We start from the raw sequence: 17,942 nt of genomic DNA, 5'->3' as shown, positions 1-17,942 counted from the left end.
TCCCCCTCCAAAGATTTGCAGAGTTATTAAAGGTATATACTAAAGCAAATAAAAGAAATTGTACCCTATTAAGAAAAAGGTTTTTCACGGTTGGGAAAAAGGAGCTTACGTGTTTGTTTGTTTTTTTTTTTTGTCAAGAAAATAGTTGACTGGGGCGGACTCCCTAGAAAAAATTCCTGGATCCACGCCTGGAAGAGAAATGGAAAAAATTTTGCAGGAGGAGAAAGAAAAAAGGTTGACCTTACAGCTTATTTTGGCCTTAAGGCTTAAAAATTGGGGCGGGTTGGGGGATTTTATTTTCTATTTTCTATTACTGTAAACATCAACATAAAAATCTTTCACATTGGAAATATGGATATACAGATTTGATTGCTTATTCTTTAAAATGTGTACAAAGATTCTTTTTATATAAAATATCAGACTGTAATAATGATTTTATGAGAAAGTTTGTACAACTACTTGTACGAAATTGGGCGCGGATCCAAATACTTTGTGCACATTGGTGCTTTACGTGTTATTCACCATAAGGGTTTGTCTTCCAGATTGTTACATGTAAATGCAAAATAAATTAATAAAATTTTGAATCTACTTTATATACACTTAAAAAGTTGTTACAATAAAGATTCTGACACTTTCAGACAAGAAAAACAATGTTTAAAGTTATGTAAAAAGATACTTTGTCTTCTAGCAAGGCTATTAATGCCGTGGTACCCCAAGGCTCAGTCCTTGGTCCCTTGTTATTTCTAATATATGTAAATGATGTTTCAGGAAAAAAAAATGTTATCACTCTGCATAGATTATTTGCAGATGACAATTCTCTACAAATTCTGAAATAGAATATAATATTAATCACGATCTAGAAGTTTTAGTTGAATGGTCTAAAAATGGTTATTAAAATTTTACCCTTCAAAAACTAAAGCTATATTCTTTACATTGAGAAAAAAATTTGAGCTTCCAAAATTATATTTTCAACAATATCAAATAGAGTGTGTATCCATGCATAAAAATCTTGGACTACTTTTTTACAAGACTTAAATTGGTCTGAATATATTAATAGCATAGTAAATACTGCATATAAAAAATCTTGGTCTTTTGAAAAAAAACTCACTCTTGGACGTAAAACACTTTCTAAAATGTACACAGTTTTTGTTAGGCCTCATCTTGAATATGCATCCGTTGTCTGGGATGGATATACACGGTATAATATTGAAAATTAGAAAAAGTTCAGCTTACTGCCGCTAGACCGCTCGGCCATCTAGGCAAGTCTAGCCGATGGAATTCTCGCGGCGCTGTCCTACACTACACGGTCACTGAGAATGGAAGATAGATACAGTTATTATATTAAAACTGGACATTAGTTTTATTAGAGGATCGTTACTGTCCCTATACTGCTAGGAGACAGATTCCGTAGGTCGAGAGTTCAACTCCGGGTTGGTGCGGAAGTGGGTATCCTTATAAAATTGAATTTCTTTGTGCTTTCTAAATTAATATTTCTTCACTTAAAGCAGTTATGTTAGTTTGAGAGTTGTTGTAAGATATGCTGTATAAATAAAATTAATTCATTACAATATGTATCGGTAACGATCCTCTAATAAAACTAATGACCAAATAAATGTATCTCTCTTCCATTCTCAATGACCGTGTAATATAGGACAGAGAATTCCATCGACATCGAAAACATTTTTTTTTAATTGCCTAGATGGCCGAGCGGTCTAGCGCGCTCTTCCTATACTGCTAGGAGACAGATTCCGTAGGTCGAGAGTTCAACCCCAGGTTGGGGCGGAAGTGGGTATCCTTATAAAAGAGAATTTCTTTGTGCTTTCTATATTAATATTTCTTCACTTAGGGCAGTTATGTTAGTTTAAGAGTTGTTGTAAAATGTGCTATATATATATATATATATATATATATATATATATATATATATACTTTTCCTTTTGCCTTTAAGCTGCTTTTTATTCCCGAAGATGTTTATCTGGCGTAACTATATTGTATAAAATTTGCATGTATATTTCTTTTTATTCACTCTAATGGATCATTTGTATTCAAAATTGAAACTTAATTTAATAAATTCCACATTAACAAATATTTTTATAGAATGAAATTCGTTCTTCGCGAGTATCTTAACTTGAATTCATTTTGGAGATTTTATAAAAAGCAAGGCTAAAACAAAAGTCGATACTTTTTTTAAAGTCGGTAACAAAAGGTTGATTTGGATTTTTTTTTTCCTTTTTAAAGTGCACAGACTTGTATCTTTTGGCCATGTTCTGCATCTTTAATTAGATGTTTCAAAATTTAGGTAATATATAATACATCTAATACGCATTTTAATTTTGTGGAGGTTGGAACTATAGAGACAAGCAATCTGTTCAAACAAATACCTTTTAATTGTCTTTATTTACAAAATTTCAACTAATTAAAGCTTATATTTCCGACAGAGTTCCCTATCTTATTTGTTCAAATATTCTTGACTTTCATTAACAAATATAGTTGATATAGTTATATTTCTTTCCTTCTCAAAATTTTAATTTACATGGAAATGATAAATTGAGTTTAAAATCTAGCAGGGACATGATTTCTGGCGCAACAACGGCGTAGGAAAAAATCAAATGTTCCGCTTTTCAAATTTACTATAGAATAAGAATTTAATTCGCATGTTTAAACAATTTAAGACTTAAAGAATGTTTTGAAATAAATGAAATTTATAACTACTTAAGTTTCAGAAAATATAAAATAGATATGATTTTCCAAACAAACTACAAACTTATTAGCCTTATTAGTGAAAATAAGAATTAAAATATATATATGAAGCATAGAAAATAACTAATATTCTCTGAAAAATTATGAAAAAAGAGTAAATTCGGCTTAGTCAATTTCTATTTTAATTGAATTATTTATATCAATTTGATAGACCTTATGTGGTATCATCTTTTTATGCAAGTGAAAAACAAAAGATTTTAAGATAGAAGTATAGCAAATGTAATTATGTCCTTAAGATAATGACCTTGACCTGACCTTGCTGGAAAATAAAATGGTCAAATTTAATTACATTGATGCGCTTACTTATTGATACTGTTCTTTTTTTCAAATCTGTGGAAGTTTCATTAAGTTTTGAATATAATAAATACGGGAAGAATCCATCCTTAAAGCAATATGAGCTGCATTTTTGAGAATTTAATTTTGCTGTTAATGTGCTGTTTTGATAAATTTTTATGGAATTTGAACCTTTTTGATCAATTTGACATAAAGTATTAAATTGTTTCAGAAGGAAGATTTCTGTACAATCGAATATATGGTATTATGTACGAATTCAATTGTACAATGCAATTCTGCTTCAACCAAAGCTTAAAAATAGTTCTTCCAGCGCAAATATGAACAACAGAAGTTTATAAACGTCCCTTTTTCCTGTCATTGAAATAGTAACTTACAATTTTACAACAAAAATTTCCGACATCAAAGTTGCAGCTCATATTGCTTTAAGCGCCCACATTCTTATAGAACTATGCTTCGAGCAATTCGCTTACGAAGAGAAATATATGAAAACGTTCCTCTCGAGAATTTTTCACTCATATTGAGACGTCACCACTTGCCGGTGGAGGGCTGCAAATTTAGACCTATACTCGGCACTTAGGGCCATTGAGCCAGCACCTATTGCGACACGGGGCCTCGGTTTATGCGGTCTCATCCGAAGGGCCGGTCTCCACGTCCCGCAGTGGGATTGGAACCCGCGACTTAAAAATCAACTCCTTACACCGCGACTCTATAGCAAACTGAGAAAAATATATAAATTGTATATGTTGTCGAACTGCAGATAAAAAATAAAAAACAAATAAAAAATCTACAATGCCTAGTTTACAGTTGCCTCTTTGGGAGAACAAAAAAACAAAAACATGCTGTACTTACCCAAATACACATTCTGACCGTCCGTCATCAGAAGTTTAGTTTCCGAGCGAGTGTTGATACCCTTCTTTCCAAATTCAATTAAGAACTTACATCAGATTGTTCCTGTATACATGTACATCCCCTTCATGTCAGAATGAGAAGCACCTTAGTGAATGGCTGCTTACACGGTGTGTGGACAGTAAAGGCACAAGGGGACTTTGACCGCTGTCGTATGGGGTTAGGGTGAGGATGAATTCAGTTTGGAAATAAATTAGATCCAGTTCGACGGAGAAATAGAAATGGAGGAAAATGTACGAACGAGATTATCTGGGATCAAAAAGTTCGTTGTGTTTGTGATGGGTACTTCGACTACATATATAGGCAAAGGGATTAAACAACGTAATTCGCTGACAATTTAATGTCAATTATCATATCGCTTGTTCAAATCGGAATAAAAAATCCATTTGTCAAACTGTATGATATTTATGTAAGTGCTTATACCTTTGTGAATAAATTAAAGAGTGATAGAACAATAAATGACTTTGTTGTCTAAAACATGTAACGTTCATTCCATGTATTTTGTTTTTTATCTATCGATCTCCCTTAACTTATTTTTCTATTTAAAGAGATACCTAAGTTAATAAGTATATAACCATACAGATGTAACACACCATTGTTTCATCTTGCCTATATGAGATTCACGGTGAAGAAAACCGTAGAACTGCTAACAACAGTCGTGCTCTAATTATTAAATTGTGTGTTTTAGTATAGTCTTTTTATACATGGTCGAATTTTATTGGTAAGAGAGAGAGAGAGAGAGAGAGAGAGAGAAATTTCTAAAGATTTCTAATGAGTGGAAAGAACAATATGAACTTTTTGATAAGGGATTCAATCTTGGTTTTCTTTTTCTACAATTGTCGTACTACCCATGTCCAAAACTTTTGATACGTTTACCCCAGCATTTGTTGGAAATCGACCCACGTTATGCCAGTCTAATTTGGTCTTCATCAGTTTACATGCATGAGAGGGGAAAATTCATAAGAAGGTGTAATGACTACTTGAGCAATTTCGAGTTGCACAATCCTTGTAAAAAAAATCGATTTTCTTCTTCCAATCAGTATTTATATATTGTTATTAATAGAAGTTGACATTAATGTCCCGGGGGTCCTCGGGGTGTGGTTGGGTGCGAATGAGTTGAGGGGGGAGTGAATGAGTCTTTGGGTGGTTGGGTGGAAGGGTGGGGGTGAATGAGTGCTTTGTATTGTCGCAACGGTTTCAATGGGGGAGGGGGTAGGAGCAATCTCCCAAAAGAACTGACAGACAAAAAAACCTAAACTGTCTAAATCCTGGAATATGCCAGTGCTGGACGACCTCACAGCAACATAAAGTGGGGGGGGGGGGGACCAGCATCTAAATGAATATTACTATAAAAAAAATACTATACGCTCCTAGGCTAAAGCTACAATCATTTAAACGCGAGAATCGCTGTTCAAACTCAAGTATACATGTTGTTGCCCATGATGTTTAAGCCCAACCAATTTTTGGACTCAGTCTCGTATCTCAAAGTTATAACCAGCCGAGGTAAATGTATGTTGAAATTGTGACTAGAATATAGAATGAATATAAACGTAAGTCTATGACTTAGAGGCAGGCCCCCTGCAAAAAGGAGGTTTTTTTTAGTGCCCGTCCGCAGATTTTGTAGAGGGTGCAAGAAGTGTTCATATTGGGCTCCATTTGAAACAGGAGTCTCATTGAAACAATAAAATTCTCTTGTTGTTGTTGTGATTTACAGCATACATGTATATAATGATGCAACAATGCAGAAAAAAATATATGTAACCCATGTTAGCGGGTTATACGATTTTTTTCTCATAATCTTTGAATAGTGTCATCAAAAACCGCACACACATGTTCAAGGATATATTTTTCTGGGAAAGGACAGGGGATCCATTTAGCTTAAAATTCATCTAGTTGATTTTAATGTTGATAGCTTTTAGATTTGCTTATCTTTGTAAATCAGGCTACACACTGCAATGTGTTTCTCATTTCCTCTTGTTTGTGTCATTAATATTCATTACCTCTAATATATAGGAGCTGAACCACTTTAGGATATCTGAATTTCAATTTTTGATGCTGGAATGCGGTAGATGTATTCAGTTATCTTTAAATTCCTGATGAATGTAATTGAAAGATTTTTGAAATTAAGCACAGACACTTCTTTCTGTAATAATTTCTACATTATGGGGTAAAAATTAAAGGTGAGGTGGATGAAGAGATGTTACAGAAAAGGAACACTTTTTTATAAATAGAGCTTGGACCTATAGGGCCGAGATTGGTTTCAGTCTTTACAAAAATCTTGTCGATTTAGTTACACTCTATGACTTTATTACATATATGCATGTAATAATTCATTTTCATTTTATTACAGTATGTAGAGATAAGAGGAACCTTTCCATAGACATTTATTACGAAGTATTATTATACTGTCAACACATTTTGAGTTTATTATCTCAAAATGTTATTTGTTTTGATTGTTTCACCTTACTTTTTATTGTAAAAAAGGAAATGTCTAAATTCTTATTTTTTCTTGGTGTGTGTTTATTTTACAACACATCTCCGTTGATATAATATAACATGCCAATAATGTATACAAATTGTAAAAATTAAATCCAAGGATGTTATCCTACTGTTTGAAAACGTTAGATCTGAAATTTATTGACTCGGTACATGTATGTATTTCTAAATATATTAAGCTCAGATAATCTATATAAGCAGTACGTATATATACTTTCCAGCGCAAGGAGATGGGTGAACATGACGAGCGATAAGCCTATAGCGTGACAAACATGAAGATGAAAAATTAAATTTCAATTATATCAAAATTTTCCTTGATATTTCGTCTAACATTAAATTATACTTTATGTAAAATCTCTATAATTTGCAAAAATCCTTCAGAGATTGAAATTATTTGCCTGTGAAATATTAGACACACACTAAAGAGGGCAAAAAGAGTCATTTTCTCATACAATAATACTATTTTTCGATATGAGTGGGTCTTCGCTCCACCTTTTTGAAAGTTAATCCTCAAAGTTTGCATAAAAATATACATTTTTTGGTTACCAAAAATATGGAGCAATGACCCACTATACCTTAAAAATATACTTTTATGACATAACATTCGCATCTTTTCGAGAAATACTTGAAGTCCATTAAGTCAAGGGTCATATCACAAACATGATTTAAATGCCACTATTCATCAGGACTTGTGTAGTCTAGTGGTTAGCGTGCTAGTCTCGAAAGAAAATAATACTCAGGATTTTTATTGCCAGGGTTCGAACCCACGAATACCACATTAATTTTTTTAATAAAAGAATAAATTTTGCCGAGAAAATTTTCCTGAGAAAAGTTTTGTTTATCATAATTTCATAAATTTCAATAATGAGAACTTTACTCTAAATACTAAATTCACAAACTGAACATGATTTTTATATATCTGAAGCTATAGGCTTTCTGCACGCTATATCTCCTTTAACCTGTTAACGCAGACAAGAACTATAGTAGTACAGACGGAATATAAGCAATGTAATACACCAAATTGATTAAATTCTAAGGAATATAAATATACAATAGAAATCCATCGCAGCTGATTGCAGGCAAGAATAACTGTGTCTGTATTGAGTAACACATAGTGAATAATTCTTGTCTTCAGAAGAAAGTGTGTTATACTAAATGATGTATAGTTCCGCTTGTCTGTGTTTTTGTTAAAAGTGGAATTTACGATTTTTGAAATAAATTAAATTTGGCAAAATGTGGGTGAGGCACAAAGATACTTCCCCTTTAAATAGATGGGGATTGTTAAACTTCCTCCGTAATGTCCTTTCTCGCGCTTTTGATATTTGTAACTATTCCGGGATTAATTGGCATTCAAAGTTTGGTTCTCGTTTTAGATATATACAGTGATATCCGGTATTGCACACATGGTTGTCTGTTGGACAGAGAATGTCAGTTTTTCATGATGAAATTGAAATAGAGGACATGGAATACGATGAGGATACTGAAACTTATTATTACCCATGTCCCTGTGGTGATCGATTCGAAATAACAAAGGTATACCAACTGAAAAACAAAAGAAGGGGTGTTGTAAAGTATTTCTTAGACCCCGTTTGTCCATGTTATTGCAGATGAAACCATCTCGAAATTATTATTTTAATCCCACGTAGCTTTATATGTTGACTGATATACGTGTTCCCTTTTCTAATTGATTTTTAATTATACAGCTAATTAGCCCTTTCGCGATAACTGCAGTACAGTGCTTACGGTAGTTCCGGATCATCGGTAGTTCCGGATCACTTTTTTGTGTAATAATTCTTTTAAAAATAATTGTTGAAGAAAAATTATTATTCATATATCACATGCGAAGAATAGGGGGTATTACAACTTCCAATAAAAAATTGAACTTTACCATGCACGATTTCGATACTTAGTTGCGTCAGAAATAAAGCGCCCCAAAGACGAAGATTGGTGTTTTGACAGTTTTACGTGCTTTTTAAGAAGAGTTGTTCTTTTTGTTATACATAAGACGAGTAAGGAATTGATTGAACCTCATAAAATGTTTACTTGTTATATATTCTACTTCACCATATATAAGAAACTTATATTAATTAAACCTGTATATTTAAAACAAACACTGTGAACCCACTGTTACTCATAAAATGTTTACTTGTTATATATTCTACTTCACCATATATAAGAAACTTATATCAATTAAACCTGTATATTTAAAACAAACACTGTGAACCCACCGTTACTGCAGTTCTGGATCACTTCACTCCGCAAGAAGGATTGTCTCAAACATCGTTTAATTGCGTTAACTGTATTATTTTGTATGATCACCTTTATGTGGTGAACACATTATCAAAATAAAATTAAATAAAATATTTAATTTCTTTTGTTATTCAATCTCATTCCAGCACAGAATACTGACAACAAACACAGTCACATGTACATGTCAGAGCTGCGTATTTTAAAGGATTTGCTATGTAGAAAAATTTATTATATAATTTTCTTATGTCTTAAAGAAAAAGTAAACTCCGTAATTATCATTTTTTACATTGTTTTTTAAACTTCTTTAATCCACTGTAAATTGTTGGTGATATTCAACTTATAAATGATTTTTTTAAATCTTAATTCATTAGAACTGCATGGATGCTTCGATCTATACTTCAATCTATTTTTCGAAAAACATGCATGTCTGATATTTATTTCAATTTAAATCACATTTACTTCTGTTATAATAAATCCACCAATATATATCATTTTTTTTATATCACCAGCTTCAAAACTTTAAAATATGGCCTGGTTCGTCATGTTCGTTGGAATCTGATCAGGTGTTCCATATTAAATTAATTTAACTTTTTTTCCTTAAAAGATGAATGATTATCACACTTTAACTGCATAATCCATATTCATAATTATTCATAATGACAAATTATTGAAATATTTCCCATAAAAAAACAAACAAATTGATATAACTGAGTTGAAATTTACTTTCTATTTCTTCATCTTTCTAAATAAGGCCTAGATAAAGAGTTTAATTTCTATTCCATTCTGTGAAAAAAATGTATGTTAAAAAATTTATATTTATTTACATATATTATAATAAACCTCCACATAAAAAGCATATTAATGTATTCGGAATGAAATATTGCAGCGCAAACCATATCAGCGCAAAAGAGAATCGGCGCAAACCATCATGTAGCAAACCATGCACTGGTGCGAAACATCCCGTTACTGGTAATAAGAATAGGCACTCCCCAGCTTAATTGTTTAAAATATATATCTACTATACTATATAGTATAGTAATATATATATTTTAAACAATCAAGCTGGGGAGAGCCTAATGGTAATTAGCGTGATCCACAACTGTCGTAAGTAATCCGAAACTGTCGTAATTTTAGTTGTTGAATACACTTTGGTTACTTACGAAAGCAGAGTAATAAATTAATAAATCTCATTTTATATGAAAGGTACGAGAATGGGGCTCTTAACAGTATGTAAATATTTATAATAATCTCGTTATGAATTTTCACTACCAATGTATAAATGAAAACTGATCCGGAACTACTGTAAACACTGTACTACTATTTTGCAGGGCAAAAAATAATTTTTGGTGACGTTTTTGTCGACAGCAGATAATTAAATGACATATATAAATCGCTTTTATGTCATATTTCATCAACCTATATCATTCAGTCCTTCAAAAGAGCAGTACCACATTCATTGTGAAAAGGACTATATCCTAGTTAGAGTAATCAAACTGTGCCTCAGTACAAGCCCTCACCACAGTAAGAATAGGTTCCATATAGTTGCAGTGTTGAATGGGTGGATCCATCATGATTTTGAAGAATACAAAAGGAATTTGAAGTAAAATAATCACCAAATTAATAATAACAGATCTTTTTGGCCTTTGATATGTTTTTTTACCTAAAAAAAAAAAATCCAATAATTTTAAGAAAAAGTTAACATATTTTGAAATTCTCAACGTTTTTTTTTTCTTCCTTGAAATTAAGATGCCATTATTGAAATTTGGAAATCTCTGGTTTGTTTGTAGTAGACACACAGTCTTCACGAAAACTCAGTGGTCTGTAGACCAAGGCCAGTGAATTTTGATATTGGCTCAGTGATTCAAGTTAAAAAAGAACAAGCATGTTGGTATATCATATTATTATACGTAACAGGAATGTATTAAGGAATCACTGTCTAGTTAGTAGAGTACGCCAGGGCATCAACGATAGTTGGAAACGTGGGATAATTTGCATAACGGGCGAAGCCCGTTGTGCATAAATTGCGCAAAAATATCAATATTCCAGTATATTGTGATTGGTCAACAAAAAATATCGTATTGCGATATGTTTTTCCAGTACCAGTATATTGGTGAAATCCTTTGGCTTGGGATTTCGAAAGTAAAATGTAAAATTTAAGATGCCAGAAATGCTTTCAATCATGCCAAACAATAAGGTTGCTGTTGTATGGTTGTATTTCGTTGCAAAACTGAATTGAAATCGACAAGCACTTTTTTTGGCTACTACATATTTATAATACACATGTAGTTTTATTCACTCTGATTACAAATGAAGGTTAATAAAATAGGAAAATAGGGTATTCTCACCCCTTGTTATTTTTGCCCTTTCACATTTGCAAACAATTTTGCCCATTTTAAATTCGCCCAATCATAGTTCTGTTTAATAAATTATGCTGTGTTCTTTGAATTCACTCTGTTTTAAATTTGCCCAAATGAGAGTAGGGCAGAAGGGGCCAAAACAGAACGGGCGCAAATTTGCCTGTATATTGATACATGTATATGCTGTGGCAGTTGTTCCCTACCAAATAGTGGTTCATTTTTCACGTAAGCATTCTTCCTTTAATATTTCTTTTGTAAAATAAATTTTATGTATGATATTAATTGAGAACAATCTGTGTAAAGTGAACTTTGTCTATTAGTTGCTTTTTGCTCTCTCGGTGGCATACAATGTCACTGTGGCACTTAGGCAGGTTAAATCTGGCGGCCAGATAGCTTAGTTGGTAGAACATCTGACTAGTGATTCAGGGGCCCTGGTTTAAATCCTTGTCTGGTCCAACTCATTTTCTCATTTTCTGCTTTGACCATGCTCTGCAAGTGACAGGTGAAAGACCTTCCAGAAATGAACCTGGGTTGGTATCTTCTGGGGTGAAGACATTTAAGTAGAGAGGAATGACTGTGTGGCTGTCAGACAGGTTTAATTGCTGGTGGAAAGATAGCTTAGTTGGTAGAGTACCTGTCTAGAGTGTGGGGTGGAGGGTCAGGGCTCAAATCCTGCACTGTTCAGTTGCATTTTTTCTCCCTTCCTGTTCCAGAATTCCCATGCATGATTGCTTTTCATCTGAAATTAACTTTATGGCCTCCTATTTAAAAAAAAAATGGAGATTGCATTGTCAGATTTTTTTCTCAAGCACAGTATTTAAAAAACAAAGAATGTAAATTATTGACAAATTAGGTTTGTTTGAAAATTTTACTGGTTATTTTAAAAAAAACCCAGAAAGACAGATATAATATATAAGATGTCGCTGCAAATGTATACTCATTGATACTGTAAACCAACTTTTATTCATGGAAGAAATATCCATGTGTTACCTGACCTTGCTTTGAGTGCAATATTTCTCACTTTGAACTTTTTATTAGCTCACCTGAGCTGAAAGCTCAAGTGAGCTTTTCTGATAACCTGGCATCTGTCTGTCTGTGCATCTGTCTGTCTGTCTGTCCATTAGTAAACTTTTCACATTTTCAACTTCTTCTCAAGAACCACTAGGCCAATTTTTACCAAAATTGGTACAAAGCATTCCTTGGTAAAGGAGATTCTAAATTCTTAAAATGAAGGGCCAAGCTCCTTCCAAAGGGAGATAATCAAGAAAAGGCAAAAATAGGTTGGGGTCATTAAAAAATCTTCTTCTCAAGAATCACTGGACCAGAAAACTGGACCAGAAAAGCTGAAACTTATGTGGAAGCTTCAGGAGGTAGTGTAAATTCTAAATTATTCAAGTCATTGCCCCTGGGGATAGGGTGGGGCCACAATAGGAAATTAAAGTTTTCCATTAAAGTATATAGGAAAAATCTCTAAAAATCTTCTCAAGAACCACTGGACCAGAAAAGCTTAAACTTATGTGGTAGCTTTCTGAGGTAGTATATTTTTTTTAAAATTATTCAAATCATGGCCCTTGGGGATAGGGTGGGGCCATAATAGGGAATCAAATTTTTACATTGAAATATATAGGAAAAAATAGGTGTTGGGAAAAATCTAACACAGACCAGCAGGACCAAAGTGACTCAGGTTAGCATTGTGGCCCATGGGCCTCTTGTTTCATTTTGTATTTATGTAGAATATTTGTTTAGAATTTTTTCCTCAGTTGCGATCATTAGTCGTCTTGCATAGATTTCAAACTGACATATTGTGAATAAAAGTTGTTTTGGTTAATTGTCGGTTTACAGTATGTTTTGACATTACAGGAAGAATTAGCTAGTGGTGAAGACGTTGCTAAGTGTCCCAGTTGCTCTCTCTTGATTAAAGTGATATATGATATTGTAAGTAACATTGTTTTAACTTTATCATTATTGGTGACAGAGGAATTATAATGAAGATGGTTCATCCAAACTGACACAGTCTTGCTTGTTACCATAACTGTTTGATACATTTACAATTATAGTTGTGCCCATTTAGATTTCTGTTTGAATTTTATTCAGTCTTTGAAGTTATACAGGTTTAGATATTAGGTGGGCACAATCTGGATATTTGTCTGGTGTTCAAAGGGAAATAACTGTGATATATCCTGTATTACAGGAATCATAAATAATCACTTGATATGCTCTCAAAATTTATACGCTTTACTCGATAACATTTCTGAATATTCTTTTAATGTTTGAGTGATATTGAAAGAGAGAAAAGTAAATTTTGAACTGACATTAATTTCAATTTAATGTGCATAGAAGAGGAAAAATAAATTGTAGCTGTCAAAAGTTGCACATAAGATGTTTAACAGTAATAAAACTATTATCCCTATCAGACATTCCAGACCATGGTACATGGCTCAAGAATCTAAGCTTATCACACAAAATTGTTATAAATTGAATTAAATCATGTAAAAAATTCAAAAACCCAAATTTTATTTATATTTGCCCGACAAGTTTTTAGAACTGCTTGCTCATTCGAAACCTTCAAATAGATGGTGAAATGCATATTTAGTTTATTTAAAGGCAGAAACAGATAGTCGACCTTTCCAGTATAATGATAAATTTTTTGTTTACAATTGGAACAAACTAAAGACATTAATACTTGTATTTTATAATCACCATACAATGCTTTTGAATTGTTTCAGTTGATAAGGTTATTTGTAACTTGATGAGAAGGTGTGTTATATGTTTTACAGGATGATTTTCTAGAAGGTGAAGAAGTAGCTGCTCCAACAAAAGTTGAATTGGAAAAAGCATAAAGGTAAAGCATATAGGTAAAGTGTCAAAGTAAAGCATAAAGGTAAAGTGTTAAAGTAAAGCATAAAGGTAAAGTGTTAAAGTAAAGCATAAAGGTAAAGTGTTAAAGTAAAGCATAAAGGTAAAGTGTTAAAGTAAAGCATAAAGATAAAGTGTCAAAGTAAAGCATAAAGATAAAGTGTCAAAGTAAAGCATAAAGGTAAAGTGTTACAGTAAAGCATAAAGATAAAGTGTCAAAGTAAAGCATAAAGATAAAGTATCAAAGTAGAGCATAAAGGTAAAGTGTTAAAGTAAAGCATAAAGGTAAAGTGTTAAAGTAAAGCATAAAGGTAAAGTGTCAAAGTAAAGCATAAAGGTAAAGTGTCACAGTAAAGCATAAAGATAAAGCTTCACAGTAAAGCATAAAGGTAAAGTTTTAAGTGTAAGAGTAAAGCATAAAGGTAAAGCATAAAGTGTAAAAATAAAGCATAAAGGTAAAGTGTAAAAGAAAAGCATAAAATTAAAGGGGCCTGGACACAGTTGCATTGCCATTATATTTCCAAGTTTATTTTTATTTAAAATATAACTTCAGTTTTCTGATTTGAACTTCTATAAAAATTCTTTAAACATAATGACAAAGACATACTTCATAACGTCAAGTCAAACATCTGTGTTTGTAAACATGGGCATGAGTTGTTATTGTTAATGTTAACGTTTTACAGAGTGTGTTGAATTTGTTTACTCCACACACATCACTGAGTACAGACTGACAATACAAGTGAGTTGATTTTTCCTTCTCAGATTCTTACTAGGAATGTTCTGGATTATAGTTTTAATATTTATGCCCCCCTTTGAAGAAGGGAGGGCATATTGCTTTGCTACTGTCGGTCAGTTGGTCTGTCTGTCAGTCCACAAACAGTTTCCGTTCATTTTCTTTGCAGAGGTTGCACATTCTGAAATGAAATTTGGTATACAGATTTATCATAAGAATATCTAGGTCAAGTTTTGTTTGGGGTACGATCCAGCAAATTTTTGACAGAGTTATGCCCCTTGGACTTAGAGAAAAATTCCAATTATTTGCAGTTTCTGTTCATTTTCTTCGCAGAGAATGCACATACTGAAATGAAATTTGGTATACAGATTTATCATAAGAATATCTAGGCCAAGTTTTGTTTTGGGTACGATTGATCAATTTTTGACAGAGTTATGCCCCTTGAACTGAGGAAAATTCAAATTATTTGCAGTTTCCGTTCATTTTCTTCGTAGAAGTTGCACATACTGAAATGAAATTTGGCATACAGATTTATAAAAATATCTAGGTCAAGTTCTGTTTTGGGGATGATCGAGCAATTTTTGACAGTTATGCCCCTTGAACTTGGGAAAATTCCAATTATTTGGGGGGGGGGGGGGGGGGCATATAAGTGTTTCACAAACATCTCTTGTTTTCCTTTATACACAACAAATTTTCCACTTTTCTTAATTATTAAGGAAGAGTTTATTTCGTGAAATGCAGGGATGTGTGTCAATCAAACGCACTCCAATATTTGTACTTTTAATAATTTTCAGATAAAAGAAGTTTCTAAACACTCATATATAAAATTAAGGTGTGATATGCTCTAGCAATGTAAATGTCATGATTTTATACTGAAACTTCCAGAAAATATTGTCTTCAGATCTGTGTCCAAGCCCCTTTAAAGCTTAGAGATAAAAATTGTGCTAATTTACAAGATTTCTGAACTCATTATCATAAGATTTCAGCCTTGCTTACTTTCCTTTTTATTGCTTGAGTAAAAACATGTCACAATTTTTCTGTAAGCTTTCAAGTTAACATTGAGAGTTTTACAAGTCATCCTTATATCATATGGAAAGTTCTCAAATTTCATGGACTATTTGGACAGTGTTGATTTAGATAGCCATAAATGTGTTAGAGACCAATCTAATTCTGTCACGTGGAGTGCAGGTAACTGCAATTTATGAGGTAATACTCAGTACAAATATTTTACAATCAATATACTCAAGTGCACTCTTTCCTATTTTGAGTAAATAGCCAATTTGGAAAATAAGGAAGGTCTTGCTGTTCTTATTTCCCTTAGATATAATGTAGTGTCAAATAATAGATGGTTATTGTGTATCTTATCATCTTTTCTTTTACAATTGCTGAAGTTCATGAACAATCGTCATAAAGAAAATTTACAACTTTCTCATAAATAATTTCATTCGTTAAAAAATTATCCTGCTCATCTTGATTTAATCTGACACAGTAAAAGATAAATTAATTTATTTGATATTGATTAACAGGTTATTTTCTTAAAATTTAAAACAAAAAAATACACATAGATATGTATGGGTATTGTTGAAGTCAGACTTATTCTTTTTACACTGTCAGGAAAAATGGGCTCAAATTTATGCAACCCATACTCTTTGGATATTGAAATGGTCGGTTAAAAAAAATTGAATTTACTTGTGAATTTAGAAAGCAATTAAGAAACATTTTATCATTTGTGTTTGTTGTAGCTAATCACTTTTTATGTCCTCATTGTAAGTGTTTGATTGTGTGAAATGGAGGCTCAGGATCAGGAGGAATCCAGCAGATCTGTCGGAACAAAATGTGACAGAGATAATTCGGACTCAGCTCAGCAGGAATCCAAAGGCAAAGACAAACCAAAGGTGCCCTTAGATACAGTAAAGATACAGTAAAGCCAACATTTTTGGGACCAGGAAAAATATCTCTTGATATCTGGTGTCATAAAGTAAACCTTCCACCAAATGAAGCCTCTCCCCAAACCATCCTTTTGAAGTTTTCTAATTAGTATAGTGTTCCCCCATGCTTTTCTAGATAAATATGATTTTGTCTACATAGAAAACCTATGATTATCATATATGAGAGGGTCTTTACTCCATTTTTTTGAAAGTTTATCCTCAAAGTTTGTGTAAAAATGTACACTTTTTAGTTAACAAAAACATGGGGCAAAGACCCACTATACCTTAGAAATACACTTTTATGACACAATATTTGCATCTTTCTAAGAAAAACTTGAAGTCCATTTCGTCAAGGGTCATATCACAAACATGATTTAAAAGCCACTAATCTTCAGGAGTTGTGTAGCGTAATGGTTATCATGTTTAGTCTCAAAGGGAAATGATTCTCAGGATTTTTATTGCTAGGGTTTAAATCCCACGAATACTGTAGATTCCTTATTTTTCATGAGTACTTAATATAGCGCAGGCGCGGATCCAGGAATTGAAGTTTGAGGGGTTGCAAAAAGTAGGCCGGAGGTCTGGGGGCCGCCTTGAGGCCCCAAGTGGTGGGGTCCCAGGGGGTGAAGCCCCCAGAAGCTCCTGGATTCTAGGGATTTTGTAGGGTAAAAATGAGGTCTACCGAATAGACATTTTCTCTACGAAATTATGAATTACGCAACTTTGACAATTTTAGGGGGGGCGCCCCCCCTTTAAATCCGCCACTGTAGCGAAATGGTTCAATGTCAAATCGCAAGAAAACGTGAGTGGGCGTTTGTTCAAGAGATTTTAAATGGATTTCAGTAACATAAAAATAAAAGCGAGTAAATTTATTTCGCGAGTGGTGCTTCTCGCGAAATTACACAATAATAAATTCCTATATTTAGGAATCTACAGTACCACATTATTTTTTAACAATTGAATAATTATTGCTAAGAAAATTTACCTCATAATAGTTTTGTTTATCATAATTTTGTAAACTTTAATAAAACTGTCCAAAGTTAATTCTAGTTTAACGTCACTTATAAAATTCAAAACCTATGAGGGAGGGAGGAAAAAATAAACAAAAATGTCATACAAATGTTTATATCTTCAAATTAACCTATCCAGTACTTAAAAAAACACTACTGAGTAATATTAAAGTATTAGATTTGATATCCAAGTTAGTTTTGCATTACACAAGTAAAAAGGTTTTTCCTTAGAACACAAATTGGCATGCATCCTTTTGTGAGCACACAATGTAGATCAGATATGCAGAAGAGTTTCTTCTAACGAGGTCTAGAAGTATGTCAGTTTGGATTTATATTACTACATACATGGAACACT

The 17,942-nt window shown here is 32.7% G+C and overlaps 2 protein-coding genes across 3 annotated transcripts in view; one reads left to right on the top strand and one right to left on the bottom strand.

Annotated features, from left to right (window-relative positions):
• Positions 1-17,942, bottom strand: part of LOC133173786 (formin-J-like) — a 133,237-nt gene that overhangs the window by 70,683 nt on the left and 44,612 nt on the right. The window lies entirely within an intron of this gene.
• Positions 7,852-13,968, top strand: LOC133173793 (diphthamide biosynthesis protein 3-like). Its single transcript, XM_061308838.1, has 3 exons — positions 7,852-7,989; positions 12,924-12,998; positions 13,841-13,968. The coding sequence occupies exons 1-3, from the start codon at positions 7,882-7,884 to the stop codon at positions 13,901-13,903; spliced, it is 246 nt and encodes an 81-aa protein (XP_061164822.1). The 5' UTR covers positions 7,852-7,881; the 3' UTR covers positions 13,904-13,968.

The sequence above is a fragment of the Saccostrea echinata genome, unplaced genomic scaffold, assembly GCF_033153115.1.
Source record: "Saccostrea echinata isolate AGI-Se365-2 ecotype Australia unplaced genomic scaffold, CSIRO_AGI_Sech_v1 ptg000056l, whole genome shotgun sequence".
Taxonomy (NCBI): Eukaryota; Metazoa; Mollusca; class Bivalvia; order Ostreida; family Ostreidae; genus Saccostrea; species Saccostrea echinata.
The sequence above is the reverse complement of the archived record's forward strand: the minus strand, read 5'-3'. Positions and strand labels throughout refer to the sequence as shown.